Below are 17230 nucleotides of genomic sequence, written 5' to 3'. Positions count from 1 at the left end.
AAAATGCAACACCTCACATTTATATGAATTAAACACCATCTGCCACTCCTCAGCCCATTGGCCCATCTGATCAAGAGCCTGTTGTAATCTGAGGTAAACTTCTTCGCTGTCCACTACACCTCAAATTTTGGTATCATCTGCAAACTAACTATACCTCTTATGCTCACATTCAAATCATTTATATAAATGACAAAAAGTAGTAGACACAGCACCGATCCTTGTGGCACTCCATGGTCACTGGCCTCCAGTCTGAAAAACAACCCTCCACCACCATCCTCTAACTTTGAGCCAATTCTGTATCTAAATAGCTAGTTGTCCCTGTATTCCATGAGATCTAACCTTGCTAACCAGTCTCCCATGGGGAACCTTGTCGAACACCTTACTGAAGTCCATATCGTCCACCACTCTGCCCTCATCAATCCTCTTTGTTACTTCTTCAAAAAACTCAATCAAGTTTGTGAGACATGATTTCCCATGCACAAAGCTATGCTGACTATCCCTAATCAGACTTTGCCTTTCCAAATACATGTACATCTTGTCTCTCAGGATTCCCTCCAACAACTTGCCCACCGACCTCAGGCTCACCGATCTATAATTCCCTGGCTTGTCCTTACCACCATTCTTAAATAGTGGCATCACGTTAGCCAACTGCAGTCTTCCGGCACCTCACCTGTGACTATTGATGATACAAATAACTCAGCAAGGGGCCCAGCAATCACTTCCCTCACTTCCCACGGAGTTCTAGGGTACACCAGATCAGCTCCTGGAGATTTATCCACTTTTATGCATTTCAAGACATCCAGCACTTTCTCCTCTATAATATGGACATTTTTCAAGATGTTACCATTTATTTACCCACATTCTATATCTTCCATGTCTTTTTCTACAGTAAACACTGATGCAAAATACTCGTTTAGTATCTCCCCCATCCCAGCAGCTCCACACAAAGGCTGCCTTCTGATCTTTGAGGGGCCCTATTCTCTCCCTAGTTACCCTTTTGTCCTTAATGTATTTGTAAAACCCTTTGGATTCTCCTTTAATTCTATTTGCCAAAGCTATCTTATGTGCCCTTTTTTCTCACCTGATTTCTCTCTTAAGTGTACTCCTACTGCCTTTATACACATCTAAGCATTCACTTGATCTATTCTGTCTGTACCTAACATATGCTTCGTTCTTTTTCTTAACCAAAACCTCAATTTCTTTAGTCATCCAGCATTCCCTACACTTACCAGCCTTTCCTTTCACCCTGACAGGAATATACTGTCTCTGGATTCTCGTTATCTCATTTCTGAAGGCTTCCCATTTTCCAACTGTCCCTTTTCCAAGCGAACATCAGCTCTTAGACACTCTTCTCCCACCTAAACAGAATATAAGATTCAATCATATTATGGTTGTTGCTGCCTAGAAGTATTTCTATTCTGATGTTCCTAATTAATTCTGTTTCATTACACAATACCAAATCTAATATAAACAGTTGGTTCCAGAGTGTTCTGTTCAAAGGAGTTAGCTGCAGCTGTTAGCCATTGCCTCCTCTCTTCTTATTGTCTTCAAGTTAAAGAATTGGGTCTTTGTGCCTGGACTTCAGTTTATCTTCACCTGTCTCTGCCCTTGCTGCTGCTGCTGTCTTGAAGCCTGGGACACATGTTATCTACCAATGTTCCAGTATAGCAATGAACTGTAACTGAATATTTCATTGTCAAACAGCAGACTTTCAAGCCAACCAAGACATTAACCACTTATGAAGTCAGGAATTTGTGAGGGGATATCAGCTAGTGATAAACATAATTTACTTAATTGAAACAATTATATAAAGAATTTAATAACCAAATAAATGCTTAGCAGAGATGCATTAGACAGTGAGTACCCAAAAGGGTTAAGTGATATGAGAAGGCAAACTCCATCCATCAGGATATAAAGGACTACTAGGTGGTTGGATAGCTCAAGTTTGTGGTTGCATTCTTCCCGGCGGTTTTCCCTGGAGCGTCGGAGGCTGAGGGGTCACTTTATAGACTTTACAAAACCATGAGGGGCATGAATAGGGTAAATAGACAAGATCATTTCCCTGGGGTGGAGGAGTCCAAAACAAGTGGGCATAGGTTTAGGGTGAGAGGGAAAGATTTAAAAGGGGCAACTTTTTCACACAAAGGGTGATGTGTGTATGGAATGAGCTGCCAGAGGAATTGGTTGAGGCTGGTATAATTACAACATTTAAAAGGCATCTGGGTGGGTATATGAATAGGAAGGGTTTAGAGCTATATGGACCAAGTGCTGGCAAATAGTACGAGATTAGTGTAGGCTATCTGGTTGGCATGGATGAGTTGGACCAAACGGTCTGTTTCCGTGCTGTATATCTCTATGATTTTTAGAGTAATAGCATGATAAAGGATTGGTGGCAGTGAATCAGGACAAGGTATCTCAGATATACCAGATATTATATCATATATTACTCATATTACAGCCAACACTTTATAATATTTTCCAATTTTCAAGATGTCACTGATGGCTGCCATGTCATCTAAAGCCTATTATAGTAAGTGAGCATGTTTGATTACAGGAGATGCTGTCTGAAACATTTGGAGTTGTGAAATTGAAACTTACAAATGAATATATGACCTGTTTAAGTATGAATGTGAGTGAGACCCAACTATAATAACATACTTGTTTCTGTGAAATGAAGTGGACAAGCAGGACAGGTTGTGCTGAGAAAACCTCATGTTACATTATCCTACAGTGCCAAACTGGCATGTGGCAGGTTCTTCAAGCTATGACATGATTTCTAGTATTTGTTCTTATGTCCCTGAATACTGTACATGGCATTCTCTGTGCTGACCTCGTCTGCCAAGCCAGGGTCAGTGCCATATAGAGTGATGGATGGTCTGGAGTTTATTGCTCATACTAATTGTATGCAGCAGCAAATCCATTTTACCAAATGTCGTCACTTATACTATAGTTGTACTTTATTATAAATTCAAATGATCGCTAAGTAATCTTTAAACATTTATAATGAAGCCAGTTATATTAATGGTAATTACTAGGGTACATAGGTTTAAGGTAAAATAAGGTAAGTTCAAAGGAGATGTGAGAGGCTTTTTTTTATACAGAGGGTGGTAAGTGTCTGGGATGCGCTGCCAGAGGAGGTGGTGGAGTTGGATACAGTAGCAATGTTTAACAGGCAACTTGTTGAACAGGCAACTTGACAGATACAGGGAATGGAGGGATACAGACCACATAGAGGAAAAAGGTTCTTTTAGTTGAGAAAAGCATCAGGTGCTGGTGCAGGCTTGGTGGTCCGAAGGGCCTGTTCCTGTGCTACCCTGGTCTTTGTTGTAAGCTCATAAATACAAAGATGAAACAAAAGTTATATATAGATAAAACAATAATTATATATGGTCTTTCTATTATTTAATTTGACTAATTGGAAACCACTAACTTTAGATTGTCCTCTGTTTTTGAAAATTTCCTTTCTTTGTGATATTTATACATTATATTGGGAACTCAAGACTTTGCATATATTTAACAAGATTTTACAAGAACATAAAGAACATTTTAGTCTTGCCAGTGACATATACGGGTCCAAAAGAAATAAAGTGCAGCTTGGAAAAGGAGATGTTGATCATGATTTTCAAACTTCAGCGGGCTCCTGTTTGATCATTTCAAAAAACGTATGTTCTGTTACCAAGACATGCAAGATCAGGGAATAACATCAGCTGAGCACTGTTCCTAATTGCTTCACTGACCACAAGCTGAACCAGTTGCAATGCTTCCGGCCTAACTGTTGTTGTTGAAACTGGTGATAAACAATTGAAGAAAGCTTCGCAAATATGATTTAAAGAAGCAATTGAGAGCAGTAAGCCATATATTTGTGAGGATGCTTATAATATTATGCAGTAGCAGTGTTAAAAGTAGTTTCTATTCAAAGGATGTGCAAACGCCATTGATTTGAATGATGAAGCTAATGGAGCAACACATTTTGAGTGGCATATTTTGGATACTTTTGTTGTTTATTACTGCTTAGATTGTTTGTGGCTCTGAGCTAGCTTGCTTACACATAAAGAACATAATAAACCAAGAACAATGAGAACTGATTCAATGTGTTCAATGTCAGTTCAATAATCACATGTAACACACTGCAGTGCAATGTGCTGTGAAGTACAAAAGTCCTTAAAGCCTCTTATACACAGCTTGAAATCTCAGGCATGTTATTGAAAGAACCTATGAGATGACCCTCAGCTCTGCAATTGAACCTTATTTGTATATTTCATATACTGGATAAAGCACATCCCAATCTTGTGAACCTCCATGTCAAGTGTATGGTTATGACCATGAATGGCATGGAGAAAGTTGCCAAGGCTACTTAACTACCAAAGGTAGGTTTGTAAGTGAGACCATTAAAAATGGGAAGAGCGTGACATGGGGTGGGAGTTGGGGCTAGATTTTAACCTGCACAGTAACTGGGGTTGGATCAAGAGAGTAGGTCATAGAATCATAGAGTTATACAGCACGGAATCAGACCCTTTGGTCCAACCAGTCTATGCCAACCATAATCTGAAACTAAATTAGTCCCACCTGCCTGCACTTAGCCCATGTCCCTCCAAACATTTCTTCTTCATGTGCTTATCCAAATGTCTTTTAAACATTGTAACATCTGCATCCACCATTTCTCTGGAGGTTCATCCCCCACATGAACCAGTCTCTGTGTAAAAAAAAAAGTCTTATGCTCCATTCCATTATCTTGATTTTTTAATGCTGCTGGTTTTGTAGCTCCATGAGGCACCCCCATTGGAGTTCCATGAATTACAATGATCCAAATGTAACTTTAACCCTCTCTTAAACAGGATACAGCTTCAGCATTCCTTCTGAGATAAACCTTTCAGGGAGCCCAAACAAACCATTCAAAAACCTTTTCTTAGTCGAGGTTGAGTAGTAAAATTCCTCCCCAGAGCCCCTCTACTCTCCTGAATCTTCCCAACTATGAGACCCTGCAAGCACCCCCCTCTTTAACCTACTGTGCTTCTTGTTACTATTTCTGATGCCAAACAAGCAGTTTTCCACCCAATTTTCACCTTTTCCTGTCAATCTGCTTCTATTTTCCAGTTGAACAATTGATTGCCAAGATTCAGATGGAGTCCACTAGGTAAAATCTGCTGGGCCTAAGAACATAAGTGTTTGGAGCAGCAGTCTCTCCAATACTCTCATGCAACCCCTTGAGAGTATTCTGCCATTTAGTAAGACCATGGCTGATTCAAGCTTGGCTCTAGCTTGTCTTTTCTGGCTGTACCCATTACCTGTGACTCCCTATACATTGAGTTGGACTTTCTCAGAGTATTCTCCTGGGCAGAACCATCCCCAACTGTTTCACCGATGACCTTTTCTCCATTAGGATCAGAAGTAGGGATGTTCACTGATGATTGCGGTGTTCAAAAGAATTTGTGATTCCTCACATACAGAAGTACTTCATGACCTTGGGCAGTTAGGTTTTTATTTTTATGCGACATGGGAATTGAATTTGTTAATTCCAGAATTTGTTAATCATCCCTTGATCCTTGAATTGATTGGCTAAGTAGGCCATTCCTTATTCCTGATGAAGGGCTCTTGCCTGAAACATTGATTCTCTTGCTCCTCAGATGCTGCCTGATCGGTTGTGCTTTTCCAGCATCACACTCTTGACTCAAATCTCCAGCATCTGCAGTACTCACTTTCACCTAGGCCATTTCAGGCAACAGTTAAGAAACAACTACATTGCAATGGATCTGAAGCCACATGTAGACCCTATCAGGTAAAGATTTCCCTTCCTAAAGGATTTTTGTGCTTCAGATGGGCTTCAGGCCATCGTTAATGAGACGACCTTTGTTTTACAGATTTAATAATTGAATTTAAACTTCATCAGCTCCCATGGTGGGATTTGAATCGATATCCTCAGAGCCTAGTGACATTATCTCTATGCAGCTGCCTCCCTCTAAACCTAGTGACAACATTCATACTTATGTTAATAAGTGGTATGTAATGTTCACACCACATACATGCCAGGTAATGACCATCTTCTAAAAGAAAAAAGTCTAGTCATCTGAACTAGATATTCAAAGACGTTATCATTGCTGAATTCTCCACTAACAGTTTCCTGAATTTTACAATTGACAGAAACTTAAGTGGACTAGATATATAAATACGATAAGTCCAGGTTAAAGACTGGAAGTTCTTGGGTGAGTAACTCATAACCTGAGTCCCCAGTGCCTGTCCACTATCTACAAAACACAAGTTAGGAGTGTGATGGAATACTCTGTACTTGCATGGTTGACAACAAATCCAGCAACACACGAAAAGCCATAGAATATCTAGCACAAAAGAAGCCTCTTTGATTGGCTATGCATCACATTTCAGTCCTTCCATTGTTGCACAGGGATAGTAGTATGTGCCAAGTTGAGTGCAGCAACTCACCAAGCCTTCTTTGCTGACACCTTCTAAGCCCAAGATCTTAAGCTTCTAAACGGACAAGGGCAGAAGGCGCATGGGAACACTACCACTTGCAAGTTGCCCTCCAAGCCCCACAGCATTGGAAGTAGTTCATTGCTTCTTCATTGTCATTGGGTGAAAATCCTAAAACTCCTTTCCAAATAGCACTGTAGATGTACCTAAACCTAGTGGACTGCAGCAGTTCAAGGAAGGAGTGCACCACCAACTTCTCCAAGGCAATGGGGATGGGGAGCAATTGCTAGACTAGCCAGCAACATTCACATCCTTTGAATGTTTACAAAACATACTTTGAACAGATTTTAATAAATGCTGATGGCATCTGGTTCACATTCCTCCATGTGATTACTGTTTGCTGCTGCCAGCTTCCTACAGGAGGTAAAGTTGTTTGATGGGAAAGAGACGTCACAGACTTTCCATACAATGACACAGACGCCCAGCTGGCAGATAATTCACCAGTTCTTGTTTTTCTCAAGAAATTCTTGGATCAGGATTGTGCAATACGATCTGTTCCCAGAGGAAATGGTTTACTTTCAGATGAGTGGCAGCTTTAAAATCTATTCAAAACACTGGAACAACTGACTAAATGGGAGGGGTACCAAGAAAATTAGAGGTGGGACCCGTCATTTGGTCTAAACCAGATACTAATCAGCAGAAACCTTTCCATTAACAAAGCGTTTGTCTTCAATTGTTATTCAGCTGAAGGACAAACCTCCCACAAGCAACTTTGCACAGCTGCTTCAGACCATCAGTATTGCAATCCAAGACTGTATTCCATGGCCTTTCATACTAGTGACTCACTGTCACATGCCTGATATTTTTGAATAAATCTACAGTTGGTCCCCAAGAAAAATAAATAAAGGGTAACTGAGTGCAAATACCCATTATATATTTCCTGCACACTTTTCTGTGTCTGTTCATGCTTGTGATATACAACAAGTTGTTCTCGCAGAAAGGAATCCTGCTGTTAGCTTTCAAGCCAAGAGAGAAAATGCTGATGATTTTCTTTGCAACAACAGCAGCGCTGAGTGCTGTAAAAATGGAAAGAACTACAGATACTGTAAATCAGAAACAAAAACAGAAATTGCTGGAAACTTGAGTTCTGAGGAAGGGTCGCTCAAACCAAAACGTTAACTCTGATTTCTCTCCACCGATGCTGCCAGGCTTACTGAGCCTTTCCAGCAATTTCTGTTTCTGTGTCTTTAGTACTTTGAAAGATATCTTAAGATGATTGTTATAATTTTTCAAAAAGTAATTCTGGTTCGCTTATATTGTGTTTTTATACCGCAATTTCACAACAAGTAAATAGTTAGTGGTGTGTCACTGTTTTATTTGCTGAAAACGTTTACAATTGGAATTGTAGTCCTTTTTTGTACACAACCACCTGATGAAGGAGCTGCGCTCCGAAAGCTAGTGCTTCCAAATAAACCTGTTGGACTACAACCTGGTGTTGTGTGATTTTTAACTTTGTCCACACCAGTCCACCCCGGCACCTCCAAATCATACTAATGTCAATCCATTATTAACTATGTGATATTTGTTGCATTCTATCTCACAGCTGAATAGAATAGAATGCCTACAATGTGGAAACAGGCCATTAGACTCAACAAGTCCACACCAACCCTCCGAAGAGTAACCCATCCAGACCCATTTCACCTGACTAATGCACGTAACCTACACATCCCTGAATACTATGGTCCATTTAGCATGGCCAATTCATCCAACTGCACATCTTTTGGATTGTGGGAGGAACAGAGCACCCGAAGGAAACCCACACAGGCACAAGGAGGATGTGCAAACTCCACACAGACAGTCGCCCGAGGTTGGAATAGAACCCGGATCCCTAGCGCTGCAAGGCAACAGTGCTAACAACTGAGCCGCTTTGCTGGCCCAGCTATGATGCAGTATACCTTTGGGAGATGATGTTCTCATCATTTCATAGCATATGGCCTGAGGGTATAACATTCTCCATCTCTCTTTTAACTGGGACCACTTGAAGCATGCTGAAGGGCTTATGCCCAAAATGTTGACTGTCCTGTTCCTCGCATGCTGCTTGACCTACTGTGCTTTTCCAGCGTCACACTTTTCGACTCCCACATGAAGAAAAATGTGCTACTGTTTGTAACCAAATAGCTTTGTATTAGCCCAGACACTAAAGTTCCTGTGACTTAGTGTAAGCATATATCAGGAAGTATAATTTTTAAAAATTCTTTCGCACGATGTGGTGTCACTGGCCAGGCCAGCATTTATTACTCATATCTAATTTCCCAGAGGAAAGTTAGGAATCAGCCACATTATGGGTTAATAAGTTTGCTGATGTCACAAAGGTTGGTGGAGTGGTGGATCGTGTGGAGGGCTATTGTAGGGTTGAAACAGAATATTGACAGAATGCAGAACTGGGCTGATAAGTGGCAGATGGAGTTCAACCTGGAAAAGTGTGAAGTAATTCATTTTGGAAGGCCGAATTTGAATGCAGAATACAGGGTTAAAGTTAGGAATCTTGGCAGTCTGGAGGAACAGCGGGATCTTGGGGTCCATGTCCATAGATCCCTCAAAGTTGCCACCCAAGTTGATAGGATTGTTAAAAAGGCGAATGTATGGTGTCTTGGCTTTCATTAGCGGAGGACTGAGTTTAAGAGCTTTGAGGTTATGCAGTAGTTCTATAGAGCCACGGTTAGACCACACTTGGAATATTGTGTTCAGTTCTGGTCGCCTCATTGTAGGAAGGATGTGAAAGCTTTAGAAAGGGTGCAGAGGAGATTTACCAGGAAGCTGTCTGGACTAGATGGCATGTCTTATGAAGGAAGATTGAGGGAGCTAGGGCTTTTCTCATTGGAGTGAAGAATGGTGAGAGGTGATTTGATAGAGGTGTACAAGATGATAAAGGCAAAGACAAAGTGAATAGTCAGACTTTTTCCCAGGGCAGAAATGGCTATCACAAGGGGCACAGATTTACGGTGATTGAAGGAAGGTTCGGGGAGATGTCAGAGGTTGGCTCTTTACACAGAGAGTGGTGGGTGCATTGAATGCACTGCCAGCAATGGTTATAGAGTCAGATACATTAGGGACATTTAAGTGACTCTCGGATATACACATGGATGATAGCAAAATGAAGGATGTGTAGGTTAGTTTGATCTTAGAGCAGGATAAAAGGTCAGCATAACATCAAGGGCCAAAGGGCCTGTACTGTGCTGCACTGTTCAATGTTGTGGGCCCAGATGCACATGTAGGCCGGACCGATAAAGACCGATAGTTTGCTTCGCTAAAGGTCTGGTGGGTTTTCTAGACAATCGACATGGTTTCACAGTCATCATTATACTCTTAATTCCAGAGTTTTACAGAATTAACATAAGTATTGCCTCATCAGGTACACATTCTCTGCTGAAGGCAAAAGCCCACATCATAATGGGAGGCCCTGGTAGCAACACAGTGGTAAGCAGCAATGACCATTTATAGGAATCCATTTTTTTGGTGGTAGACACTTGGAAACCTCACTGAAGGTTAGCTAGATGACAGCTCTTGACTTCAAAACAATTGGAAGTCTAATACCATCAATTTCTGTTAGTAGAAGCCTACAGATATACCTTTTTTCTGCTTACAGTTAATAGGTCCACATTACTGGAAGTTCTGTCTCTCTTATTAAGGAGAAAGAACCAACAACTTACTATTTAAAAGTGAAAAAGAGAGAAAAGAGACTTATTAAAACATTACTATTTTTAAAAGGCAGTCAAAGGCTACTTTCAGCTTAAATATAGGCCTCTCTTTAATGTGCTGGCCAGTTTTATTATTTCCAGACTTTCTGTAGAAGGTCAGAAAGATCTTGGAAACATGTGTTAGTTTTCACAGACCAGTTCAAAGTAAGAATTAACTTCAGGATTAACAGGCTCCAGGCTTCCGTCATTGTATTTAAATGGAAACGTCAATGCCCGCTGATGAGTTTGTCATAAGATGCCATAGCAAAGTGTACGAGTGTAATTTCACCAAAGTAGAATTTTAGAGAGGCCATTGAATTAATAATCACCTCTATACTGATTAAAGCATTCAGGAAGGAGCTTTCAGGCATGATAGAGAGCCTGATCATTGACACCTTACTTGAAGATGGATGGCTGCATGAAGCCATAGTGGCAGGCCAACAACAATTACATCTTTCAGGTTCATCCAACACTATTGCTATAGTCAGTAAGAGCACCAAACCACCAAGATCTGCAATTGTTGTGGTTTGACATACCTATCCAAAAGTTGACATGTGTTTCTTTACATCCGCAAAGTATGTTTTATCAAATGACATTGGACGCATGCATGCAAGAAATATGGTTTCAAAATTCAAGCCAGATCCCTGAACAATACTAGGTGATGATTCAAATGTTATAATACTACAATGCCATCAATAAGAAAAGTTTTAAGAATGTGCACAAATGCAAACACATGAATGAAATAAAGAGACAACCAAGCGAAAGGCAGATTTTGAAAGACAACCAAATTTTCAATATTGTTTATCTCACACACCATGTCAACGTTATAAAGGAATACAAAGTTGTTACAAATATTAATGTCCATAAAAGACACAAGAGTTAGTATCAACATAAAAACACTATGTATCTGAAAGATGTGTATCCTCCATTTGCACTCCATTGTTCAGCCTATGAGAGATTGTTTTATAGCATATAACAGAGCATCAGTTGCATGCATCAGCAAAATTACACTGCGGTGTCTGTACACAAGGTTATCTTGGCTTCTGGAAAATTCCAGGAGGTATTTACCAATGGTCCAGAGGCAAAAAACAGAAATTGCTGGCAGCATCTGCGGAAAGCAAACAAAGTTAATGTTTTGGGTCCTATGATGTTTCCTCTCCAGTCAGAAGGCTTGTTCTGAACAAGGATCACTAGACTCAAACCATTTACTCTCTTTTCACTCCATAGATGCTGCCAGATCTGTTGAGTTTCTCCAGCAATTTTTGCTTTTGTTTCAGATTTACAGCAATAGCAGTTCTTTTGTTCAATGGTCCAGCGGGTTGTATAACTCTGGGACATTGCCTCAGAAAGCAGTGGAGGCAGGACGATTGAATATTTTTAAGAGAGAGGCGGATAGATTCTTGACAGGCAGAGAAATCAAGGGGTTATCAGGGGTGCAGATGAGAATGTGGAATTCAAATGTAAACAAATCAGCCATGATCACACTGAATAGCAGAGCCAACTTTTCTACTTCTGTTCCTCAGTTTTTTTGTCCAAATGTCTAGTTGTGGTATGACCAGCAGTCCACAGAGACCACAGTTAATGAGAAGCTAGTTCAGGCCAATGTACAACATGCCAATCATGCGCAAGCAGAGTCAGGAAGCAAACTTAAGAAAAAAAGCTGAAGATCATGTTTGTGGTGGCACGGTGGCTCAGTCGTTAGCACTGATATCTCATAGTTCCAGGGACTGGGTTTGGTTCTACTCTTGCGTGACTGCCTGTGTGGAGATTGTGCAAACTCTCCATGTCTGCATGGGTTCCCTCTGGGTGCACAGGTTTCCTCTCACAATCCAAAGATGTGCAGGTTAGGTGGACTAGGCATGGGAAATACTGGAATAAAGTCAACAAAGGACAGGCCACAGAAACACCCCAGATAGGACTTGAACCAACAATCCCTGGTTTAAGAGGCCAGTGCCATATCCATTAGGCCACTGAGGCCACATATAGATTAGAAATAAAGTCAACAAAGGACAGGCCACAGAAACACCCCAGATAGGACTTGAACCAACAATCCCTGGTGTAGGAGGCCTGTGCCATATCTATTAGGCCACTGGGGCATTATTTTTACCCTATGGGAAATACTGGGTAGGTGTAGCTCTGGATGGGATGCTGTTCAGAGGGTCAGTATGGACCAAATCGTCTTTTTCCACTCTGTATGGATTCTAAGATGATGTGTAATGCTGTTGAATGACAGCAAGTTGTCAGCGGACAGCAATCAAGCACAACATGTACCTCTCCAGCTGGGTAAGCAATCACTCAATCAGGATGAGTAGTCAACCTTCTAAAATGTTGCATTGAATTGTTAATCATGTTAACTCTCTTTGCATTATTATCAAATTGACAAATGTGCCAATGTTTAACCATGTAGACTTGTTTAGGGTAATATTTTTATCTTCAACCAAAGGAAAATGTGTTCAGTCTCGCAACTCATAACGCAGTATATCTGTAAGAGAAATGCTCATCATATCATCATGATATCATAGCATTTGACCTGAGGGTTTATAGTCTCAGAATGCATCTTAACTGGGGCCAACAGAAACATGGCACATTGGGAAAAACATGCTGCAGCTTGTAACCAAATAGTTTATTTTAGCCCAGGCACTGAAGTGTAATATGTGTATCTATCAGGATCTTTAATAAACATCTATTATATCTTTCAGTTATGGGAACTAATAGAAGTATTGCCTCATCAGGTATAAAAGCCCACATCACATTTTCTCAAACTACAATGACCAAACTATCACTTCATGTTAAGAAGCATGTCCAGCAACCGTTTATTGAAGGTTGCTCTACCTTCAAGAGAAGGAAAATTCAAGACATGTAAAACAAGTTGCTGATTCACTATCAACTATTTTCTACTATTGCCCAATTCATGATCTACCCAAAAAGAAGGCATAATATGGACACCAGCAGTTATACAATTAATACATACTCACTGACAAACATCCACACACCAGCACAAAAGAAAAGATATCAACACAAACATATAGTCCAACACCATTGCATACAAGTAGATCCAAATTATTGTATGGTACACATCAGCATGAACATAAACAAATAAAAGCTAACACACACACAATTAACTAAATACACTGAAGCAAAATTTGTCTTGAATGGTCGAAGCACAGTCAATAGTGTTTTGGCATTCTGATTTACATTCTGTTTGTTATTTATTGACAAATTTTGTCCATCTGTATTGCCTATTGTAATTGATTGTCCAAAATAATTCTACTCCTGATACACATTCCTGCGACACAAACAGTTTTACCCATAGTAGAATCACATGACATTTGAAGAGTTTATTTCCTTTAATTTAGTTCAATTTTTATTATATTCTCACTGGACTTACCTTTATTCCTTTTGGGAAGTGCAGCTGCACAAACATTGGTGGAAAATATCAGCAGAATCAGAGTTTTTCCCTGCATTTTCCCAAGGGTTTAATTAGTGTATAATCTTGAATCAAAGTAACTTCTTGTAGTGATATATTAGACTACTATGCAGCTCTGGTAAGTCTGAAAGTCTTTTAGAAACTCTTTATGCAACGACTGCTGTGGCTGTATGTAAGCATGCCTGACCTTCAAAAACATCTGGTACACATCAGCAAACTATAATACGTATGCATGTTGACACTCAATCAACTAGCTGCTCACCCTCGCTCCCTCCCTCTCACACATCAATACCCACTTTCATACAATACAGTCACACCTATACGGTTATTCTTACACACAATCCAGAACACATCAAAGGATATAGAGCAGATTCTTGCATTAATTTTTACAGGCAATTTTAAATAGTGTATTATATTGTAAGTGTAGACAGAGCTACAGTCTTTGCATTCCAGGAGCTGTCAATGGTATGTAATGTTTCAGTTTCTAATAAACCATGTGTACAAGTATCTTGTAAATGTCTTTTCAGCCTTGCAATTTATCTTCCTACCTTGATAATAGTCCTTGTGAACTGATTTCTTCAACCCTGCCACAGCCTCATTTAGATTTGCTGTAATTTCAGGTTCAAACTTCAATTCCTTTTCCCTTCTATTTTGCTATAACTGCCACAGCAGCTGTGTGGCTATCATCAGCACATCCTTCTGACAACTCCATTTTCAAAATGGAGTTCTGCGATTGAACACAGACAACAATCCACTTTTGTTCCTGAATTTGCATGGGAGGTAGACAATGCCAGCTCCAGGAATGCTCCTGGATAACCTTTGGTCAATCTAACCAATTTTGCGTTTGGAGCTGTCCGTATTTGGATCAAGCACTGCCTGCCACGTACTATACAGAATGTTCCAGTGCTTGTTTATCACCTGAATAATAGATGCTGTGGGATCCAATTTTGAAGTAGATTTTGCTGAGCTAAATGATCATAGCTGATTTTATAATTGACCTAGAAATAGAATAATGGAAGGCATGGGTCATTCATACTTATGATTCCATTTAGATTTAGTAGCTCCAGATAAGAAAGGAAATTTAATGTACTGAACATATTCCAGGAACATGCACTTCACAAGAAAGATCTTTCTTTGAAAATCCATATAAATAATAGTCTGTCAATGCTACTGAATTTATGAACTTCAAAAGGTTTCAGAAATAATACCAAACTAATCCTCTTGTATTTAAAACTGCACCAATAACCATGTTGCTGCTGCTTTCAAAATCCTGTTTAAGTTCCTTAACATCTCTTGATGCTGCAAAACCTCCGTGCTAGTGTGTACAACTTTCAGACTGTTAAAGACACTCTGGCATTCTTCTGTCCATTCAAATTTCTTGCATTTCTTTTAACAAGCTAATCAGTGATGCCACTAGATTTCAAACATGTCTATCTACTGCAAAATCTTTTGTTTCCTCAAAGACAGAAAATCCAAATTGCCCTTAATTTTCTCCTCTTGAGACCCCATGGCTTTGTTTCATAGACTGACTCAAATAATTTATATTTGCTTTGGGAAATTCAATTTGTGCCAAGTTTTTCATCAAATGGGATCTGTGCAATCCATCAAACATTTAAGTGTTATAAATACTTTCTTCCATGTTTTGATAGACACAACAAAATCATTAATATATACAAAATGGTTGCACAATCCTTCAATAATGTTGTTTATAATTTTGAAACATTACTGGTGCTTTTTCATCCCAAATGGCATTGTCAAAGACCATCTGGGGTTACAAAATGCTAGTCAATGTAACTTGCAAATGTCCCTTCATAAGTCAATTTCTGTAATAGCCCATGCTTGCCCAATCCTCTTATTACAATCTTCCTGGCATTGGATATCAATCTGCCTTTGTCATAGCAATGACCTTACACTTACATGAAAAGAGTCATTGTGATCCATCTGATTTTGATACAGACACAATATTTGAGCTCCACAATCATGATTCAGTTCAATAACAGCATTTTCCAACATAAATGATCTTTCCCTCATTTGAGTTAATTTCTCTGGATTTGAGTCTGTAAGAATGTTGCTTTATGGACAAAGTTCTTTACACTAATATTGTTTATGACCTATGAATTTTTCCCTGATGTATTTACAAAACTCATTTATGAGTCCATTATAGCTATCATAAATCAAATAGGTTTTTCTAGACATAACATAATAATCCACCTAACTTCTCAATTGCCTCTGTATCATCCAACTCAATTACTGGGAGAGGGGTATTGACTTTCAAATTATCAATTTCTTTTTCATTCTCTTTGATATTTTTATTTATCTCCCTACTCTTATTATTAATGAATAATAGTTACTAGACACTGATTCCTATTTCTTGTTTTAGGTAAGAGTCCTACAAACTCTATGAAATGCTTCCTCAAAAGCTAATTATTGGAAATAAGGCTGCAAGTTTAATTGATGGTTGGGGATTCTGCAGTAGCATGGATGACATGACTAGCATGATTTAACTTATTTGGGCAAATCTGGCCAATTAAATGTTTTGGTGTTTGAACCTGTGTTTTTAAAATTAGTAAGTGACTTGCCATTGGTATTCTGTGAACTGCTTGTAACATTTCATTACAGAACTCAGATGGAGTTAATGTATTATTGACTATTGTCCATTCTTCATCTGATGCTATTTAACATGGTCTCCATTTCCTCATTTACCCTTTATCAAATATGTTTTGCTTACTTTGTTTTGTAAGCTTCACACAAACAGTTTGAAGAAAACCCATCCTGAGTGAGACACAGCAGAATGAGAGAGTATTTTTGAGAATTTGGCATGCACTGGGAATTGAATTGAATTTTTTTTTGTTTTTTTAATTCAATAGTCTAGTCAAAAGCTGATTCCACTGACTGAAATACTACCTGAAGCATGAATAGGGTCTCAGTAGATGTTAATTACTATTAAAGCTTAATGAGTATGACACACAGCTAGCGTGCAAGTGTACTTCTGGAAAACTGGAAGATATTGGGGATTTGGTGTAGAGGGGAAGAGTTGTGTTTTGCTCTTTGCTTTTTTTCCTGTGGTTTATAGTTTGTAAGGACTATGTTCTATAGTAACGAGACCAAGTGAATAAGGACCCTAGAATAATTGATATTATTTGATATTAAACATCTTCCAAAATGTTAGTTTAATGAGTTAAGTTTTGGCAGAAGACCTCAAAACCATGGAGTGTTCTTCCTGCTCTATGTGGGAAGCCAGGCACATTTCCAGTGCCCAGGGCCAGCATGTGTGCTGGAAATGTATGATTTCAAGAAGGATATGCATTGGGTTTAAAGTAATCAAAGGATATTGGGCAAGAGCAGGAATAGGCCACTGAGTTGGATGATAAGCCATGATCATAATGAATGACAGAGAAGGCTTGAGAGGCTGAATGGTCTACTCTTGCTCCAATATTCTATGATTCTATGTATAACACACAGATATTGGCTCTTATTCAATTCCTGACAAAGCTTTTTGAAATAGTTCTCTCAACTGCATTCATGCCATACAAGTGCCAGGCAATGGTATCTCCAATAAGAGACAATCTAACCACTGCCCCTTGACATTCAGTGGCATTACCATCACTGAATCCCCCACTGTCAACACCCTGGTGATTACCAT

General features: G+C 39.4%; 1 protein-coding gene across 1 annotated transcript in view; it reads right to left on the bottom strand.

The window, feature by feature from the left end:
• Nucleotides 1-13759, bottom strand: part of LOC122559630 (protein FAM180A-like) — a 76860-nt gene extending 63101 nt beyond the window's left edge. Inside the window, exon 1 of the mRNA XM_043709428.1 lies at nt 13549-13759. Coding sequence (XP_043565363.1) covers nt 13549-13624 — 76 coding nt within the window. The 5' untranslated portion in view covers nt 13625-13759. The remainder of the gene's footprint in view (nt 1-13548) is intronic.
• Nucleotides 13760-17230: the final 3471 nt, after the last annotated feature.

The sequence above is a fragment of the Chiloscyllium plagiosum genome, chromosome 19 (genome assembly GCF_004010195.1).
Source record: "Chiloscyllium plagiosum isolate BGI_BamShark_2017 chromosome 19, ASM401019v2, whole genome shotgun sequence".
NCBI lineage: Eukaryota > Metazoa > Chordata > Chondrichthyes > Orectolobiformes > Hemiscylliidae > Chiloscyllium > Chiloscyllium plagiosum.
Note: the sequence above shows the minus strand (reverse complement) of the source record. Positions and strands in the feature narration are given on the sequence as shown.